Below are 19,168 nucleotides of genomic sequence, written 5' to 3' on the forward strand. Positions count from 1 at the left end.
CAATTTATACTTTGCAGAAAAGCTTTTATATTTGTTGATCGGAGGAATTTTGCTTTTATGTGACCTCAAGGCTTTTTACTACATTTACGATTATGCACATGAATCTGCGAATCTGCGGACATGAATTGGAAATTAGCGTTCATCTGTGAATTAGACTATATAGGGTAGGTTTGATTTGCTGGTACAGTATGAGAAAAATCCATCTAATTTCGTGTGCACCAGCCAGTGGTACCTAAGCTACATGTGGCTCAGAGCGTCCTTTGAAGTGGCTTGGATCCTCTTCTTTATGGGAGCTTGGGATCTGTAGTCTGTTGCATTTAATATTTCCAAAAAACTTGCAACCACACAGAAGGCTGTCAATGTCTGGAGTTCATAAAACTTTTATTTCAAAGGCTTAAAGAGGAGTTCCACCCAAATTTGGAACTTCCTCTTAACCCACTCCTCTCCCCCTTACATGCCACATTTGGCATGTAATTTTTTTGGGGGGGGAGTGGGGGCTTCAGCACGAGTGGGACTTCCTGTCCCACTTTCTCCTTCCTGTAGGCGACTAAGCTTAATCGCCTTCAGGAAGGGGCTGCTGTAGGCGATCGCCTAGGACACGTCACAGGTCCTAGGCGATCTCCTGGCCAATTACGCGGCGCGGCGCCGCTCGCGCAGTGCCGCTCGCGCATGCGCAGTGGGTGCCCGGCCGTGAAGCCGAAAGCTGTCACGGCCGGGTGCCCACACTGAAAATGAAGACGCCGGCCGGGGAGGGGGGGAGAGGAGCGGAGCCCCGGCCGTCGCGTCGCTGGAGCAGGTAAGTGCCTGTTTATTAAAAGCCAGCAGCTACACTTTTTGTTGCTGCTGACTTTTAATAAACATACAAATGGCTGGAACTCCCCTTTAAATTAAAAAAATTGTTAGCATACCGGGACCCAGGATACCCGCACAGCTTTTCCAGCACTGCTCACTTCCCCCGCCTGCTCTCCTCTTCTTCCACCAGTACTACTCACCTCTGCATCCCCTGTTCCTCTCTTCTACCACTGCTCACCCCTGCATCCCCTGCTCCCCTCTTCTACCTCTGCTCAATTCTGCATCCCCTGCTCCCCTCTGCAGCCCCTTCTCCTACCACTGCTCCCATCTGCACCCCTTGCTCCCAGGGCCAGATTAAGAACATCATGGGCCTGGTGCTGAGGATTTTGGTGGGGCCTTTTAGGCTGCATTCACACCTCCGCGACAAGTAACGCCGCGTACGGGGCGTATTTTGCCGCGAATAGTGTAACTTTTTTTTTACAAATCCTTCCTATTGCTTTGTATGGCCGAACGCCAATGTCGCCTGAAAAAAAGGGTCCGGGACTTTTTTTCATGCCGCAGGTGTACGGCGTCTATGAGATGTGAACCATCTCATAGACAGCAATGGGAATTCTCCCCTCCAGCGGCACGAGCGTCCCGCGTCGGGCGTTTTGTCGCGGAGGTGTGAATGGGGTGTAATAAATAATAAATAAATGCGTGGGAATGACATGAACGCAGCCCAGCCAAGGCAAGTGACCAAAGGCACAGAACCCAGAAGGAAGACCGGGTGAAGATGGAAGCGCCCGGGCCCCGCCTGATTCATCGCAGCACTGGAGGGCTCAGTCTGACAATTGAAGTGTACACTAATGTGCTAATATGCTGTGCATACTTGTACGTTGTGGCATAACCTACCCCAGGGCCTCTAAAAAGTAGTAATGTCAGGAAAGTTTACTACCGCTTTATTATCACAGGATCCCAGGAGCCTCTCATGGGGCCCCCTACTGACCCGGTGGACGGTGGCCCTTGGGCAGTGCCTAAGTGCACAGTTGCCAACATTTAAAAAATATTTTCAGGGCCACTTTTTTATATAAGTGCTATATTGAGTAGCTGAGATCCCTGATGTTCCTCTATACATCATAGTAGTAATCACAAAATTAAATGAGTACTAATAATGGGGCAGAACAAATATGAGAACTGATATTTCCTTTAGTTGAACTAACAAAAGTGTGTCCATTCTAGAGCTGGTAACATTGAGGATATTCAGTATAATTTTAAAGAACTGTTTTTGTGGGTAAGCGACATAGGGGAGGAGTATGGACGGTATATAAGTGGGAAGTATGTGCAGGTGAGGGAGAGGAATGTGGAGGGTCTAACAGTGGGCACTATGTACAGGAGAGGAGTACAAAGGGTACGGAAAAAAGCACTATGTACAGGAGAGGAGTGTGAAGGGTATGACAATGGGCAGTATGTACAGGAAGAGTGAGGGGGTATGACAGAGGGTAGTACGTACCAGAGAGAAGTGTGGAGGGTATGATGGGGCAGTATGTACAGGAGAGGAATGTAGACGGTATGATAGTGGGCTCTATGTATAGGAGAGGAGTGTGGAGGGTATGACAGTGAACACTATGTATAGGAGAGGAGTGTGGAGGGTATGACAGTGGGCACTATGTATAGGAGAGGAGTGTGGAGGGTATGACAGTGAGCAGTATGTACAGGAGAGGAGTGTGGAGGGTGCGACAGTGGGCACTAAGTACAGGAGAGAAGTGTATGACAGCAGGCACTATGTACAGGAGAGGAGTGTGAAGGGTATGACAGTGGGCACTATGTACAGGAGAGGAGTGTGGAGAGTATGACAGTGAGCACTATGTACAGGAGTGGAAGGATATTTAGGGACTGAGTAGTGGTTAAGCGGGTCATACATGGATTGAAATTACGCCAATTATGCAGAGACCAGCCATAGTCAATCTATGTATGGGCTAGCTGGTTTTACACAAGTCAATCTATTAATCAACTTGAGTACAACCAGCCTGTTTTTTTTTTTCTTAAAACAATCAGTGCTGCCAGCTAAAGTTAGCAACACTGATCATTGTACGCACTGGCAGAACACAATAACACTGCAGGAGTGATTCCCCCATCCACAGGTCAGCAGGTGAGAGGGTGTGTGGGGACAGGCTGGGGAGAGATACTAGTCAGTGGCTGGGTAGGCACTGGTAGTATCAGAGCCAGATACACACAGGTTACATACGCCACGATCGTTAGAGCGAGAACAATAATTCTAGTACTAGACCTCCTCTGTAACTCTAAACATGTAACCTAAAAAAATGTAAAGCATCGCTTAGGATACCAAAAAAAATTGTGCTAACTTAACTAACTAACTGTTTTTTTAATGAATGAAACATTTTTTTCCAAAAAAACATGTTTGAAATATTGCTGCGCAAATACCGTGCTAGAGCTGCACAATTAATCGTTAAAAAAATTGTGATCTCGATTCAACCCCCCTGACGCTCTTCAATGCAGAGTTTGCTGATTCTTTCATATAACAAGTGGAGAGACTTTCAGCTGTCAAAAGAAAATATCTGGGCAGTCTGCCAAGTTTTTAACAGGAAACATTGTAACTAATGCTTCCTTCTTAGATCAAAGGGATGAACTTCTGTGTGTAAAGAACAAATCTGGGCAGTCTGCGAAGTTTGTAAACAAAATTAAACATTGTAACTAACTAACATTGTAACTAAATTTAACCACTTAAAGTCCAACACTTGTTTCTTAAGTTAGGAAGCAATATTATTTGCTAGAAAATTACTTGGAACTGCCAAACATTATATATATTTTAGCAGAGACTCTAGGGAATACAATGGCTATTGCTGCAATATTTTATGTCACACTGCATTTTCCCACTTCAATGAATAATAAAAACCATAAAAACAAAACAGTGAAGTTAGCCCATTTTTTTTTTTTTTGTTTTAATGTGAAAGATGATGTTACCCTGCAACAATCATGAGAGAATCGTGATCTATCTTCTAAGCAAAAAAAATGCAATTCTCATTTTAGCCAGAATCGTGCAGCTCTGTACCCTGCAACATAAAAAGTGCAAAGACCACCATAGAGTAATTTTCTAGCAAAAAACAAATGATGATTTTTACATGTAGTAGAGAAGTGTCAGAATTGGCCTGGGTGGCAAGGGGTTAATTACCATGAGTAATATACAAATAATTATTATAACCACTGTGATCCTATTAGTTTTCTGTAGTGTGTCAGCTTGTATTTATATTGGCCGCTCTGAATGTAGCTTCTGACAGGCTGTGCAAGCAGGCCCGTATCTCCGGAACCATAAATGATAGCCGTCCCATATTTTAACCAGTTGTGGGGTAGCTCTTCCCATGCCTACCCCCAAATGGGTTTCTGTGACCTCTGGTCATCGAGCTACAACCCCCCAAATTCGATCTTAAAAAAAAAAAAATTCTATTTTGGGCAAATGGGCCTATCTTGAGAAAGGGGCCTGGAGCTGCAGCTCCATCAGCCCCATTGTTAATCCGGCCCTGCTTGCTCCCCTCTTCTACCACTGCACCCCCCTGCTCTCCTCTTCTACCAGTACTACTCACCTCTGCATCCCCTGTTCCTCTCTTCTACCTCTGCATCCCCTGCTCCTCTCTTCTACCTCTGCACCCCCTGCTCCCCTCTTCTACCTCTTCTCAATTCTGCACCCCCTGCTCCCCTCTTCTACCACTGCTCACCTCTGCATCCCCTGCTCCCCTCTTCTACCACTGCTCACCTCTGCATCCCCTGCTGTTGATAGTGGTCCGGCAGGACCCAGATTTCTGGTAAGCAGCTGCATGATTGGTGGAGGATTCACGTTTGGTGCTTTATTACAACATTCCTGGAATCTTCACGGGTGTCTTCATTTGCTATATGGACCTACCACTTATCTTCTAAAAATTATTTTGGACTTTATGGACTTTATATCACTATATGTTTTGTTGTTTCCTTCAACAACTATTGTGGTCATGGTTTACAATCATTTATGTTACTGATCACTTGGTTCATATATATTACTGCTAGCAGAGAGGCTATTTGGCCCCCTGATTCCACTGAGTTTGTGTATCAAACACAGACACAGTGGTTTATATATATGTATATATATATATATATACAGTGAGGAAAATAAGTATTTGAACACCCTGCTATTTTGCAAGTTCTCCCACTTGGAAATCATGGAGGGGTCTGAAATTGTTATCGTAGGTGCATGTCCACTGTGAGAGACATAATAAAATAAAAAAAAATCCAGAAATCACAATGTATGATTTTTTTAACTATTTATTTGTACAATACAGCTGCAAATAAGTATTTGAACACCTGAGAAAATCAATGTTAATATTTGGTACAGTAGCCTTTGTTTGCAATTACAGAGGTCAAACGTTTCTTGTAGTTTTTCACCAGGTTTGCACACACTGGAGGAGGGATTTTGGCCCACTCCTCCACACAGATCTTCTCTAGATCAGTCAGGTTTCTGGGCTGTCGCTGAGAAACACGGAGTTTGAGCTCCCTCCAAAGATTCTCTATTGGGTTTAGGTCTGGAGACTGGCTAGGCCACGCCAGAACCTTGATATGCTTCTTACAGAGCCACTCCTTGGTTATCCAGGCTGTGTGCTTCGGGTCATTGTCATGTTGGAAGACCCAGCCTCGACCCATCTTCAAAGCTCTAACTGAGGGAAGGAGGTTGTTGCCCAAAATCTTTCAATACATGGCCCCGGTCATCCTCTCCTTAATACAGTGCAGTCGCCCTGTCCCATGTGCAGAAAAACACCCCCAAAGCATGATGCTACCACCCCCATGCTTCACAGTAGGGATGGTGTTCTTGGGATGGTACTCATCATTCTTCTTCCTCCAAACACGGTTAGTGGAATTATGACCAAAAAGTTCTATTTTGGTCTCATCTGACCACATGACTTTCTCCCATGACTCCTCTGGATCATCCAAATGGTCATTGGCAAACTTAAGAAGGGCCTTGACATGTGCTGGTTTAAGCAGGTGATTTCAAACCATGACGTCTTAGTGTATTACCAACAGTAACCTTTGAAACGGTGGTCCCAGCTCTTTTCAGGTCATTGACCAGCTCCTCACGTGTAGTCCTGGGCTGATTTCTCACCTTTCTTAGGATCATTGAGACCCCACGAGGTGAGATTTTGCATGGAGCCCCAGTCCGAGGGAGATTGACAGTCATGTTTAGCTTCTTCCATTTTCTAATGATTGCTCCAACAGTGGACCTTTTTTCACCAAGCTGCTTGGCAATTTCCCCGTAGCCCTTTCCAGCCTTGTGGAGGTGTACAATTTTGTCTCTAGTGTCTTTGGACAGCTCTTTGGTCTTGGCCATGTTAGTAGTTGGATTCTTACTGATTGTATGGGGTGGACAGGTGTCTTTATGCAGCTAATGACCTCACAGGTGCATCTAATTTAGGATAATAAATGGAGTGGAGGTGGACATTTTAAAGGCAGACTAACAGGTCTTTGAGGGTCAGAATTCTAGCTGATAGACAGGTGTTCAAATACTTATTTGCAGCTGTATCATACAAATAAATAGTTAAAAAATCATAAATTGTGATTTCTGGAATTTTTTTTTTTGATTATGTCTCTCACAGTGGACATGCACCTACGATGACAATTTCAGACCCCTCCATGATTTCCAAGTGGGAGAACTTGCAAAATAGCAGGGTGTTCAAATACTTATTTTCCTCACTGTATATATATATATATATTAGTTATAATACATATGTATGTATGGGTATATGTTACAATACTGTTATTATCCTTAAAAGAAGCTATGACAGATTATAATGTTTTAAAGTTACAAGTACATCTCAGCTTGAAATGGAGACAAAGAAGGACTAATAATAGGAAACCGCTGTCATCCTCCCCCTTCTTTCACCGAAGCAGCAAATATGGCTCTGAGTGAATAAAGCCCCTGTGAACTTGAGTGGGGGGCCCTGTGTGGCACGAGGACTGTTTGTGCCAAAAATGGACTTGCAAGGAGAAATCACCATGTATGGACTGAACCAATCAATTGTGCTCATGTGAATGATGTCATATTGTCTTTAAAAAAGCCAATAAAGGTTCAGCCCCTTTCTCTTGGACGCTGGAACACCGAAAGAAGCAGGGATCCCTCACAGCTTTCTGCATGCTTTCATAATTTGGGTCAACGGTAGAATGGGTTTTGGCCTGAAGTTGAGACAGGGGTTTAATCCTTATGACTACCACTGCACCCCCTGCTCTCCTCTTCTACCACTGCTCACCTCTGCACTCCCTTCTCCCTTATTCTACCCCTGCTCACCTCTGCACCCTCTGCTCCCCTTTTCTACCAGTGCTCACCTCTGCACCCCCCTTCTCTTCTACCACTGCTCACCTCTGCACTCCCTTCTCCCTTATTCTACCCCTGCTCCCTCTGCTCCCCTTTTCTACCACTGCTCACCTCTGCACCCCCCTTCTCTTCTCTTCTACCACTGCTCACCTCTGCACCCCCTGCTTTTTTTACTGGCAACCTTTTGCTTTTACTGGAATTTACTGACGGTTGGCAACACTGGATGGGGGACATCTGACATAATTGGGAACATCTCATGTGATGGCCGGACCTCTGATGTGAAAGAAAGACTCTGATAAGATGACCTCTGATATAAAGGATGGTCTTATGATGTGAATTTTATTTCATCAAGGCAGTTGTGTGCATTGTCCCAGGCTAAGGTTTCCTATTAATATGTAACATTTGAGATTTTTACATTTTAGATCGGGGGGGCCTCAAGATTCTGCATACTTTTAAAAAGTGCAGCGACTAAAAATAGGTTAAAAAATGCTTATTTAGATAATGATAGGCTGGAACTGCAAAGCACAACCATTGTGCTCCAATCCCAAGGAGAAAAAAAGATATAATAAGCGAAAATGGCTGCTCCGACGTACAAATATAATTATTAACGATAGAATAAAGCAAGTTTTTCGTGTTCTAATGGTGGGATTACTTCCATTAAACCGATTCTGTAACAAAAAACACACAGACAAAGGTTTCTCCTTTAATATCATGTCTCTGTGCTCCCTGCGTCCTCCTTAGATTAATTGCAGTTTGTGTTAATGAATTGTGTCTGGCCTTAGTACAAACAGCGTCCCTCATTAAAATCCCCAGCACTGTGTTTCTATTACTGCTTCTTGTGTAAGCACATGGATACAAAGAGAGATAGGAAGAGACGAGGGGAGGGGAGGGTGGGGGATCCGAGCTGTAAGAAGAATACACAATTAATATTTAGGAATAACTTACTTATTAAACATTAATACCGGAAAACAAAAGAGGATTTCTGCAATGTAGAATTTTTAAATTTTCTGAAAAAAAAAAAGGCGACTTTTGTTTAAGGATTAATGATGGAAACCTTTGTTTTCTGGTAGGAGTGATGTCATTATTATCATTTTGGTCACTTAATGTCCCAACGATTTTTGAAGCAGATTGAACTAGTACACAAAAGTTGTCCTAATCTGCCCATACACCTTGAAATCCCAAGATGCAACTTCAATTCGATCTCTTTTGGGTCTACCAAAACTATGTAGTAGAAGCATGGGCATCCGCTGAAATTTGTTCAGGGAGGGGCGCTTCGGCAGCGGCGATACACAGTTGCATTTAACCCTTTCTTTAAATGCTAGCGGGGGTTAAAAGCGACCCGCTAGCGGCCGAATAGCGCAGCTAAAACGATGGTAAAGCGCCACTTTACCGATAACGCGGCCAGCTGGCAGTGTGAAATAGCTCTTGAGATAATTCAGCTTCACTCCATGCCCATATAAATATAGCCTAGAGAATGTACAGAACCCCCTTGAGCACAGATGGACCCCCCCCTTCAGCACAGACCCCCCATTCAGCACAGACCCCCCATTCAGCACAGATGGACCCCCTTTAAGCACAGACCCCCTTCAGCACATACCCCCTTCAGTACAGACCCCCCTTCTGCACAGATGGACCCCCATTCAGCACAAACCCCCCTCCCCCATCCCAATTCTGGTAGGTTAACATCCTACAAACACAATGCTGGTAGGTTAACACCCTACAGACACAATTCTGGTAGGTTAACACCCTACAGACACAATGGGGTAGATTCAGAGAGCAATTATGCCGGCGTAACTATAGATACGCCGCGTAATTGCTAAGTTGCACCGGCGTATCTACTTTCTGTATTCAGAAAGCTAGATACGCCGACTGTAGCCTAAGATACGACTGGCATAAGTCTCTTACGCCGTCGTATCTTAGGGTGCATTCTGACGCTGGCCGCTAGGTGGCGATCCCGTAGTTGTCAGCGTAGAGTATGCAAATTGCATACTTACGCCGATTCACAAATGTACGTGCGCCCGTTTTTTACGTCGTTTGCGTACGTCGGTTTCGTCGTAAGGCTGCTCCTGCTATTAGAAGGCGCAGCCAATGGTAAGTATGGACGTCGTTCCCGCGTCGCGATTTTCACATTTTACGGCGTTTGCGTAAGTCGTTCGTGAATGGCGCTGGACGCCACTTACGTTCACGTCGAAGCCAATGACGTCCTTGCGACGTCATTTACCGCAATGCACGTCGGGAAATTTGAGGGACGGTGCATGCGCAGTACGTTCGGCAGGGGAACGCGCCTAATTTAAATCATCCACGCCCCCTACGGGATCATTTGAATTACGCGCGCTTACGCCGGCCCCTTTTACGCTACGCCGCCGCAAATTACGGAGCAAGTGCTTCGTGAATACAGCGTTGCTCCTGTAATTTACGGCGGCGTAGCGTAAAGACGATACGCTGCGCCGCCATATCAGTGCGCGCCCCTACCTGAATCTGGCCCACTGCTGGTAGGTTAACACCCTGCTGGTAGGTTAAAATCCTACAGACACAATGCTGGTAGGTTAATTGGCTGCCGTCTAAATTGGCCCTAGTATATGTATATAAGTTAGGGACCTTAGATTGTGCGCTCCTTGAAGGCAGGGGCTGATGGGAATATATAATATGTAAAGGGCTGCTAAATTATCGGTGCTCCATAAATGCCTGTAATATTAATAAACAAAAAAAAAGTACTGAAGACATTATACAGCCTATTAAACATGAAAACAAAAATTCTTCTAATTCATTTGTTATTTTATCAAGGCCTGCACATCTCTTACCTGGCTGTCTGCCCAGGTATCTTTGTTTGCCCAGTCCTTGTGGGATCGGATATACCACCACTGGATCTCCAGTGAGTAAGGAATGTCACCGCTGCCGCGAAAGGAGCACGCCATCTCCACATCTTCTCCAGGGTGTGCGCTAGCATCATGTGGTATTTCCGTGAACAATGCTGAAAAAGAATAGCACCGTTATAAATGGCTACTTTTGTAAATAAATAAGAGAACATATGTAACAACCACTCACAGAACAGCGGGGTTTACTGTATACCGAGATTCAATTTCACACAGATGGACCCGTTTACCAATTAGGTGACTTCTGAAGGCAGTTGGTCGCTAAATACAAATCCACGCTACACTTTTCACATATTTATTTGTAAAAAATGTGGAAACCCATTTATCATTTTCCTTCCACTTCACAATTATGTGCCACTTTGTGTTGGTCTATCACATAAAATCCCAATAAAATACATTTAAGTTTTTGGTTCTAACATGACAAAATGTGGAATATTTCAAGGGGTATGAATACTTTTTCAAGGCTATGTTCACACTATTGCAGGTGGAAAAATGCATGTAAATTGCACTCGTTCCCACACCCACAGACAAAACGCACTGCTCTTTATCAGACAAGCAGGGCTGCCATCAAACGCAGCCACTGTGCCCATCAAACACAGCCACTGTGCCCATCAAACGTAGCCACTGTGTCATCAAACGTAGCCACTGTGTCCATCAAACGCAGCCACTGTGCCCATCAAACGCAGCCACTGTGCCCATCAAACGCAGCCACTGTGCCCATCAAACGCAGCCACTGTGCCCATCAAACGCAGCCACTGTGCCCATCAAACGCAGCCACTGTGCCCATCAAACGCAGCCACTGTGCCCATCAAACGCAGCCACTGTGCCCATCAAACGCAGCCACTGTGCCCATCAAACGCAGCCACTGTGCCCATCAAACGCAGCCACTGTGCCCATCAAACGCAGCCACTGTGCCCATCAAAGCAGCAACTGTGCCCATCAAACGCAGCCACTGTGCCCATCAAACGCAGCCACTGTGCCCAAACGCAGCCACTGTGCCCAAACGCAGCCACTGTGCCCATCAAATGCAGCCACTGTGCCATCAAACATAGCCACTGTGCCCATCAGACGCTACCACTGTGCCATTAGATGCCGCCACTGTGCCCATCAAACGTAGCCACAAGTGCTTCAAAAACACCCCCTGCCGCTGTAATTCAGGCGCTCGACTCCTTATCAGGCTGTGCCCTCAAACGCAGCCATGGTGGCATCATCAAACGCAGCCACTGTACCATCAAACTCAGCTACTGTGCCCTTCAAACGCAGCCACTGTGCCATCAGACGCTGTGAGGTTCCATCAGACGCAGCCACTGTGCCCATCAAATGCAGCCACTGTGCCATCAAACACAGCCACTGTGCCCATCAGACGCTACCACTGTGCCATTAAATGCCACCACTGTGCCCATCAAACGTAGCCACCAGTGCTTTTCAAAAACACCCCCCTGCCGCTGTAATTCAGGCGCTCGACTCCTTATCAGGCTGTGCCCTTAAACGCAGCCATGGTGGCATCATCAAACGCAGCCACTGGACCATCAAACGCAGCCACTGTACCATCAAACGCAGCCACTGTGCCATCAAACAAAGGCACTGTGGCCATCAAACGCAGCCACTGCACCCATCAAAGGCAGCCACTGTGTCAATAAATGCAGCCACTGTGCCATCAGACGCTGTGAGGTTCCATCAGACGCCGCCACTGTGCCCATCAAAGCCACAGGTGCTTCAAAAACACCCCCTGCCGCTGTAATTATGGGGCCGGGCGCCTGAATAGGGGGTGCATTGCATGAATCTATCTATTGGTGATAAAGGGGGTGGCTGTAGAGAGGGGGCGGCACCCGTGCGCCCTTATGGTTAAAATATATACATTTACTATAAGACACTATTAGATGCCAGTTTATAAAGGTTTAACTTGAAATGATACTCCGTCGCATCCATCAATCTAAAATAATGTAGAGCTAATTACAGATCTTCATATTAGAGAATTCTGGTGTAGGATGTGAACGAAATATGATGACATTTTATCTAAGCTATAAAAAAAATAAGTATAAGCTGTAAAAATAAAAAAAAACACTTAATGGTAAAAGAGCCAACTACCCCGTGCCAAGGGGGCCTTTTAATATACAGACTAGGAGAGATTATTGTAAAAAGAAAATAGACATAGAACATAAATGGGAGTTTTTTTCCTAATCAACTTCATGAGAAAAAAAAACTCTGCATCATTTATCTTATGTGTAATAAGAATAAAATCCTAAAAATAAAGACACTTCTATTGTTCTAAAAGCAATAACGAGAAGAAAAAAAAAAGCACTTAAATAAAAATTTGAAGAAATGCTTTCATCGTTGCGGAGTTACAAAGGGGACAATAAGAGCCGCGACAAAAAAAAGGATCAGACTGCCAAAAAATTCGAAACGAAAGGCAGGTTGCTAAAGTGATTGAAGTGGAACTGCAGGGAAACCGCTACACAGATGAATACATGTATGTTAATTGCCTGAGGATTTGTTCTGTTCTGCCAGGCATGTGATTTATATACTCCTGCCACACTGAACAGCTAGGCTCTTCTTACTCCCTGCTTCAACTTTACCGCATCCTGAATCACCCCAGATATACCCCCAGCACTCTGATCCCTCTACACCCCAGATATCCCCCCCAGCTCTCTGACCCCTCTACACCCCAGATATCACCCCAGCACTCTGACCCCTCTACACCCCAGATATCCCCCCAGCACTCTGATCCCTCTACACCCCAGATATCCCCCCCGTACTCTGACCCCTCTAAATTACAGATATACCCCCAGCACTCTGACCCCTCTACACCCCAGATATACCCCCAGCACTCTGACCCCTCTACACCCCAGATATCCCTCCAGCACTCTGACCCCTCTACACCCCAGATATCCCCCCAGCACTCTGACCCCTCTACACCCCAGATATCCCCCCAGCACTCTGACCCTCTACACCCCAGATATCCCCCCAGAACTCTGATCCCTCTACACCCCAGATATACCCCCAGCACTCTGACCCCTCTACACCCCAGATATCCCTCCAGCACTCTGACCCCTCTACACCCCAGATATCCCCCCAGCACTCTGACCCCTCTACACCCCAGATATCCCCCCAGCACTCTGACCCTCTACACCCCAGATATCCCCCCAGAACTCTGATCCCTCTACACCCCAGATATCCCCCCAGCACTCTGACCCCTCTACACCCCAGATATCACCCCCGTACTCTGACCCCTCTAAATTACAGACATCCCCCCAGCTCTCTGACCTCTCTACACCCCAGATATCACTCCAGCAATCTGACCCCTCTACACCCCAGATATCCCCCCAGCACTCTGACCCCTCTACACCCCAGATATCCCCCCAGCACTCTGACCCCTCTACACCCCAGATATCCCCCCAGAACTCTGACCCCTCTACACCCCAGATATCCCCCCAGCACTCTGACCCCTCTACACCCCAGATATCCCCCCAGCACTCTGACCCCCTCTACACCCCAGCACTCTGACCCCTCTACACCCCAGATATGCCCCCAGCACTCTGACCCCTCTACACCCCAGATATCACCCCAGCTCTCTGACCCCTCTACACCCCAGATATCTCCCCAGCTCTCTGACCCCTCTACACCCCAGATATCCCCCAAGAAATCTGACCCCTCTACACCCCAGATATCCCCCCAGCACTCTGACCCCTCTACACCCCAGATATCCCCCCAGCTCTCTGACCCCTCTACACCCCAGATATCCCCCCAGCTCTCTGACCCCTCTACACCCCAGATATCCCCCCAGCACTCTGACCCCCTCTACACCCCAGCACTCTGACCCCTCTACACCCCAGATATCCCCCCAGCACTCTGACCCCTCTACACCCCAAATATCCCCCCAGAACTCTGACCCCTCTACACCCCAGATATCCCCCCAGCTCTCTGACCCCCCTACACCCCAGATATCCCCCCAGCACTCTGACCCCTCTACACCCCAGATATCCCCCCAGCACTCTGATCCCTCTACACCCCAGATATCCCCCCAGCACTCTGACCCCTCTACACCCCAGATATCCCCCCAGAACTCTGACCCCTCTACACCCCAGATATCACCCCAGCTCTCTGACCCCTCTACACCCCAGATATCTCCCCAGCTCTCTGACCCCTCTACACCCCAGATATCCCCCAAGAAATCTGACCCCTCTACACCCCAGATATCCCCCCAGCACTCTGACCCCTCTACACCCCAGATATCCCCCCAGCTCTCTGACCCCTCTACACCCCAGATATCCCCCCAGCAGCTCTCTGACCCCTCTACACCCCAGATATCCCCCCAGAACTCTGACCCCTCTACACCCCAGATATCCCCCCAGCAATCTGACCCCTCTACACCCCAGATATCTCCCCAGCAGCTCTCTGACCCCTCTACACCCCAGATATCCCCCCAGAACTCTGACCCCTCTACACCCCAGATATCCCCCCAGAACTCTGACCCCTCTACACCCCAGATATCCCCCCAGAACTCTGACCCCTCTACACCCCAGATATCCCCCCAGCTCTCTGACCCCTCTACACCCCAGATATCCCCCCAGCAATCTGACCCCTCTACACCCCAGATATCCCCCCAGCTCTCTGACACCTCTACACCCCAGATATCATCCCAGCAATCTGACCCCTCTACACCCCAGATATCCCCCCAGAACTCTGACCCCCTCTACACTCCAGCACTCTGACCCCTCTACACCCCAGATATCCCCCCAGCACTCTGACCCCTCTACACCCCAGATATCCCCCCAGCACTCTGACCCCTCTACACCCCAGATATCCCCCCAGCACTCTGACCCCTCTACACCCCAGATATCCCCCCAGAACTCTGACCCCTCTACACCCCAAATATCCCCCCAGCTCTCTGACCCCTCTACACCCCAGATATCCCCCCAGCACTCTGACCCCTCTACACCCCAGATATCCCCCAGAACTCTGACCCCTCTACACCCTACATATTCCCCCAGAACTCTGACCCCTCTACACCCCAGATATCACCCCAGCACTCTATGCGCCCCCTCTACGCCGGCGTAGGCAAATTACGTCGGTGGGATGAAGCCTATTTTTAGACGTATCTTAGTTTGTGGGCACGGCGCATAGATACGACGGCGCATATTTGCACTTACGCGGCGTATCTGGAGATACGTCGGCGTAAGTGCTTTGTATATAAACAGCATTGAAAGAGGGAAACCCTCATATTGGCAACAGCGGGGGCGAGAATCCCTGAATTCAAACACAGAGATCTCACTGTCAGATGGGTTAACACTCCAGCAGGTACCAAAAACAAAAGTATCTATTTTGGGTGGACTGGCAGGCCTGGCTCACATGGGCATAGAGAACAGACATTTGCTTTGTGTTATTAAAGCTTTCCAAATGCTGTGAAAAGTCAATGCCTGTTCTATAATATAAAAACCAACGGTCCGCGCACACAGAATGCATTTGCATTGCTTTGCATTTTTGTTGATTTTGCCGGCAACATTTGGCTTACCGAATCCCTAATTCAGGTCATTGATGACACGGCCCAAACAACCCCCATAGGGCACTGCTGTGTACTGTTTATTGATGCCAGAAAGTACAGTTCTATACTTTTGGCGCTGCGGCTGAGAGCTGGGGTTTTCACGCAGTCAAGGGATTTTGTCCCTTTTGGACAATTTCATGCTCCAAACTTTGTGGGAACGGCCCCTTCCTGTTCCAACATGACTGCGCACCAGTGCACAAAGCAAGGTCCATAAAGACATGGATGAGCGAGTTTAAGGTGGAGGAACTTGACTGGCCTGCACAGAGTCCTGACCTCAACCCCATAAATCACCTTTGGGATGAATTAGAGTGGAGACTGTGAGTCAGGTCTTCTCATCCACATCAGTGCCTGACCTCACAAATGCGCAAACATTCCAATAGACACATACCTAGACCTTGTGGACAGCCTTCCCAGAAGACTTGAAGCTATTATAGCTGCAAAGGGTGGGCCAACTCAATATTGAACCCTACGGACTAAAACTGGGATGCCATTAACCACTTGCACTTTCACCCCTTCCTGCCCAGACCAGCTTTCAGCGCTGTCACACTTTAAATGACAATTGCGCGGTCATACAACACTGTACCCGAATTACATTTTTATCATTTTTCCCCCCACAAATAGAGCTTTCTTTTGGTGATATTTGATCACCTCTGCAGTTTTTATTTCTTGCGCTAAAAACAAAAGAAAAGGGACAAGTTTGAAAAAAAACACAATATTTTTTATTTTTAGCTATAATAAATATCCATTTTTTTCCTCCGTTTAGGCCGATACGTATTCTTCTACATAATTTCGGTAAAAAAAAAAATCGCAATAAGCGTATATTGATTGGTTTGCGTAAAAGTTATAGCGTCTACAAAATAGGGGATAGATTGAAAGCAATTTATTATATATATATTTTTTTACTAGTAATGGCGGCGATCAGCGATTTTTATCGTGACTGGGATATTGCAGCGGACACATCGGACACTTTTGGCACATTTTTGGGACCATTCACATTTATACAGCGATTAGTGCTATAAAAATGCATCCATTACTGTTTAAATGTGACTGGCAGGGAAGGGGTTAACACTAGGGGGCGAGGAAGGGGTTAATGTGTTCCCTAATTAGTGATTCTAACTGTGGGGGGAGGGGAGTGACTGGGGGAGGTGACCGATGGTTGTCCCTATATACAAGGGACACATCATCGGTCCCCTCTCCCTGACAGGACATGGATCTGTGTGTTTACACACACAGATCCACTTTTCTGCTCAGTTACTGAGCAATCGCGGGTGCCCAGCGGCCGCGATCTCGCACCGGGTCCTCGGTGATGCGCCGCGCGCCCCCTAGTGGTTTTTAGAGGCGCAACGTCGTATGACATCCACCCAGGATAACAGAATCTTAAAAGACGGCGGGCGGTTGACAAGTGGTTAAAGATCATGGCCCAGATTCAAGAAGCTATTGCGCCCGCGCAACCATAGGTTGCGCAGCGCAATAGCTGTTTTGCTCCCGCGTAGCGAATGCCCCTGATTCAGGAACATCGCTACGCGGACTGCAGCCTAGGATATGACAGGCATAAGCCTCCTTATGCCTTCATATCTTAGGCTGCATTCTTGCGTTGGCCGCTAGGGGGCGCGGCCATTGTGATCGGCGTATAGTATGCAAATAGCATACTATCACCGATTCACAAAACTTGCCCGGGCCCAGCGCACGCCAGGTACGGAGTTTCCGTACGGCGGCTTTAGCGCAAGGCTGCCCCTTCTCATAGTAGGGGCAGCCAATGCTAAAGTATAGCCGCCCTTCCCGCTCGTGAAATTTGAATTTCACGTCGTTTACGTAAGTTATTCGTGAATGGCGCTGGACGCCATTCACGTTCACTTAGAAGCAAATGACGTCCTTGCGACGTCATTTGCCGCAATGCACGTCGGGAAAGTTTCGCAATGCACGTCGGGAAATGCGCTGTTCGCTCGGCGCGGGAGCGCGCCTAATTTAAATGATTCCCGCCCCCGGCGGGATCATTTACATTAGGCGCCCTTACGCAGGGCAAATTAGCATAGCGCCCGCGCAATTTACGGAGCTACTGCTCCGTGAATCGCGGGCAAATCGAAATATTTGCGTGGGCGCAGAGCAAAAATCGTTGCCCTTTGCCCACGCAAATATTGCGTGGGCAACCATGAGATCAAAATCCCCGCGGAATTCCGTCCGCGGTGACGCGCCGCGCCGTCGCCGCGATGATGACGCGGCGACGTGCGCGACGCTGTCATATAAGGACTTCCACGCATGCATCGAATCATTACGCCGCATGCGGGGGATGGATTCGGACGGATTGATCCGGTGAGTCTGTACAGACCAGCGGATCAATCCGTTGGAATGGATTCCAGCGGATCGTTTTTTTAGCATGTTAAGAGATTTTGATCCATCCCCGGGGGAAAAAATCCGCGGAAAAATATCCGCTGGATTGTACACACCAGGGGATCTATCCGCTGAAACCGGTCCGCGGATCAATTTCAGTGGATCGATCCTCTCGTGTGTACGGGGCCTAAGGGGATTGCGAAAGACTGATTCCAAGTGAGATTCAAGTACTTACACGCCGCTTGCAAACCAGGAGTGCCAGTGAGGGTTCCCAAAAGAGAAGGATCGGGGTTGCTCTGTGCAGAACTATTACACAGAGCAGGTAAGTATAACATTTGTTATTTCAATAAAAATAAAAAAAATGAAGCCTTACAATCACTTTAAGGTCAACCAAGGTAAAGTATAAGAATGGATAATATAACAGCTCAAACAAGGCCCTCAGAGATTCTTGCAGTGATTTAAGTCCCTGAATCAACTGTGACCCCATCCGGCATAAACTGTAGCCTTCATCACCAACGAGCAACACAGATGGGTATCAATTTGGTTATAGGCTAAGTCACTTGGGAGCTCTTGCAATGAGACGGCTAAGCTTAGGCCTGCATTTAAGAATATAGAATAATGCATTGACTCCCCTCGACAACAAGTAATCTATATACAGTTCTCAAAATGACTCTTTTGCCGGCTATGTTGGGGCCTTTGTACATGTTGGCACACGTAATGGAGATTTTTTTTTATGTAGGTAGATGTTTGTAGTCCTGCACCAAGTGAGATTGGCTTGGGGGTATTGGGAGTCCTTAAGACACCATGAAAGAAAAATAGGTTGTAAGTCAGCTTGGCATTTTAGGCATTGTCAAACAGAACAGACAGTGCCCTAGGGAGTATAAATATGAGTATTGCAAGTGAAGCACAAGTTTCTTACAAAGGGGACATATTCTTTCTCCGCTCACCACTCTCCCTTGACTATTCCTTGACTATTCCTTGATGGCAGGCTGTGAGGTTGGATGGTCCCTCTTTGTGTGCCGATGGTGCTAACTGGCATACTGCAGCAATCTGGCGAGAAGTGGTCCAGGCTGTAAAAATAGTCAACATTTAGGCTTCATTTCCATGGACGTTTTTACAGCCACTTTTTTTAGCCTTTTTTACAGCTTAAAAACGCCTGTCCATGTTTGTTTATTTATTTATTTTTGAGCTGGAGCTCAAAAACGCCACGGTAGCGTTTTTGAGCGTTTTTTTAACGTCTGGCGTTTTTACAGCTCTAACACTGGAGCTTCAGAACGCACTGGTCCTGTTTTTTTTTTTGCAGCT

The 19,168-nt window shown here is 47.1% G+C and overlaps 1 protein-coding gene across 1 annotated transcript in view; it reads right to left on the minus strand.

Moving 5' to 3' along the window:
* VSTM2L (V-set and transmembrane domain containing 2 like) overlaps nt 1–19,168 on the minus strand; it is a 103,071-nt gene that overhangs the window by 10,236 nt on the left and 73,667 nt on the right. Inside the window, exon 2 of the mRNA XM_040330571.1 lies at nt 9,922–10,091. Within this exon, the coding sequence (XP_040186505.1) occupies nt 9,922–10,091 (170 nt within the window). The remainder of the gene's footprint in view (nt 1–9,921; nt 10,092–19,168) is intronic.

Source organism: Rana temporaria, chromosome 12 (genome assembly GCF_905171775.1).
Source record: "Rana temporaria chromosome 12, aRanTem1.1, whole genome shotgun sequence".
Taxonomy (NCBI): Eukaryota; Metazoa; Chordata; class Amphibia; order Anura; family Ranidae; genus Rana; species Rana temporaria.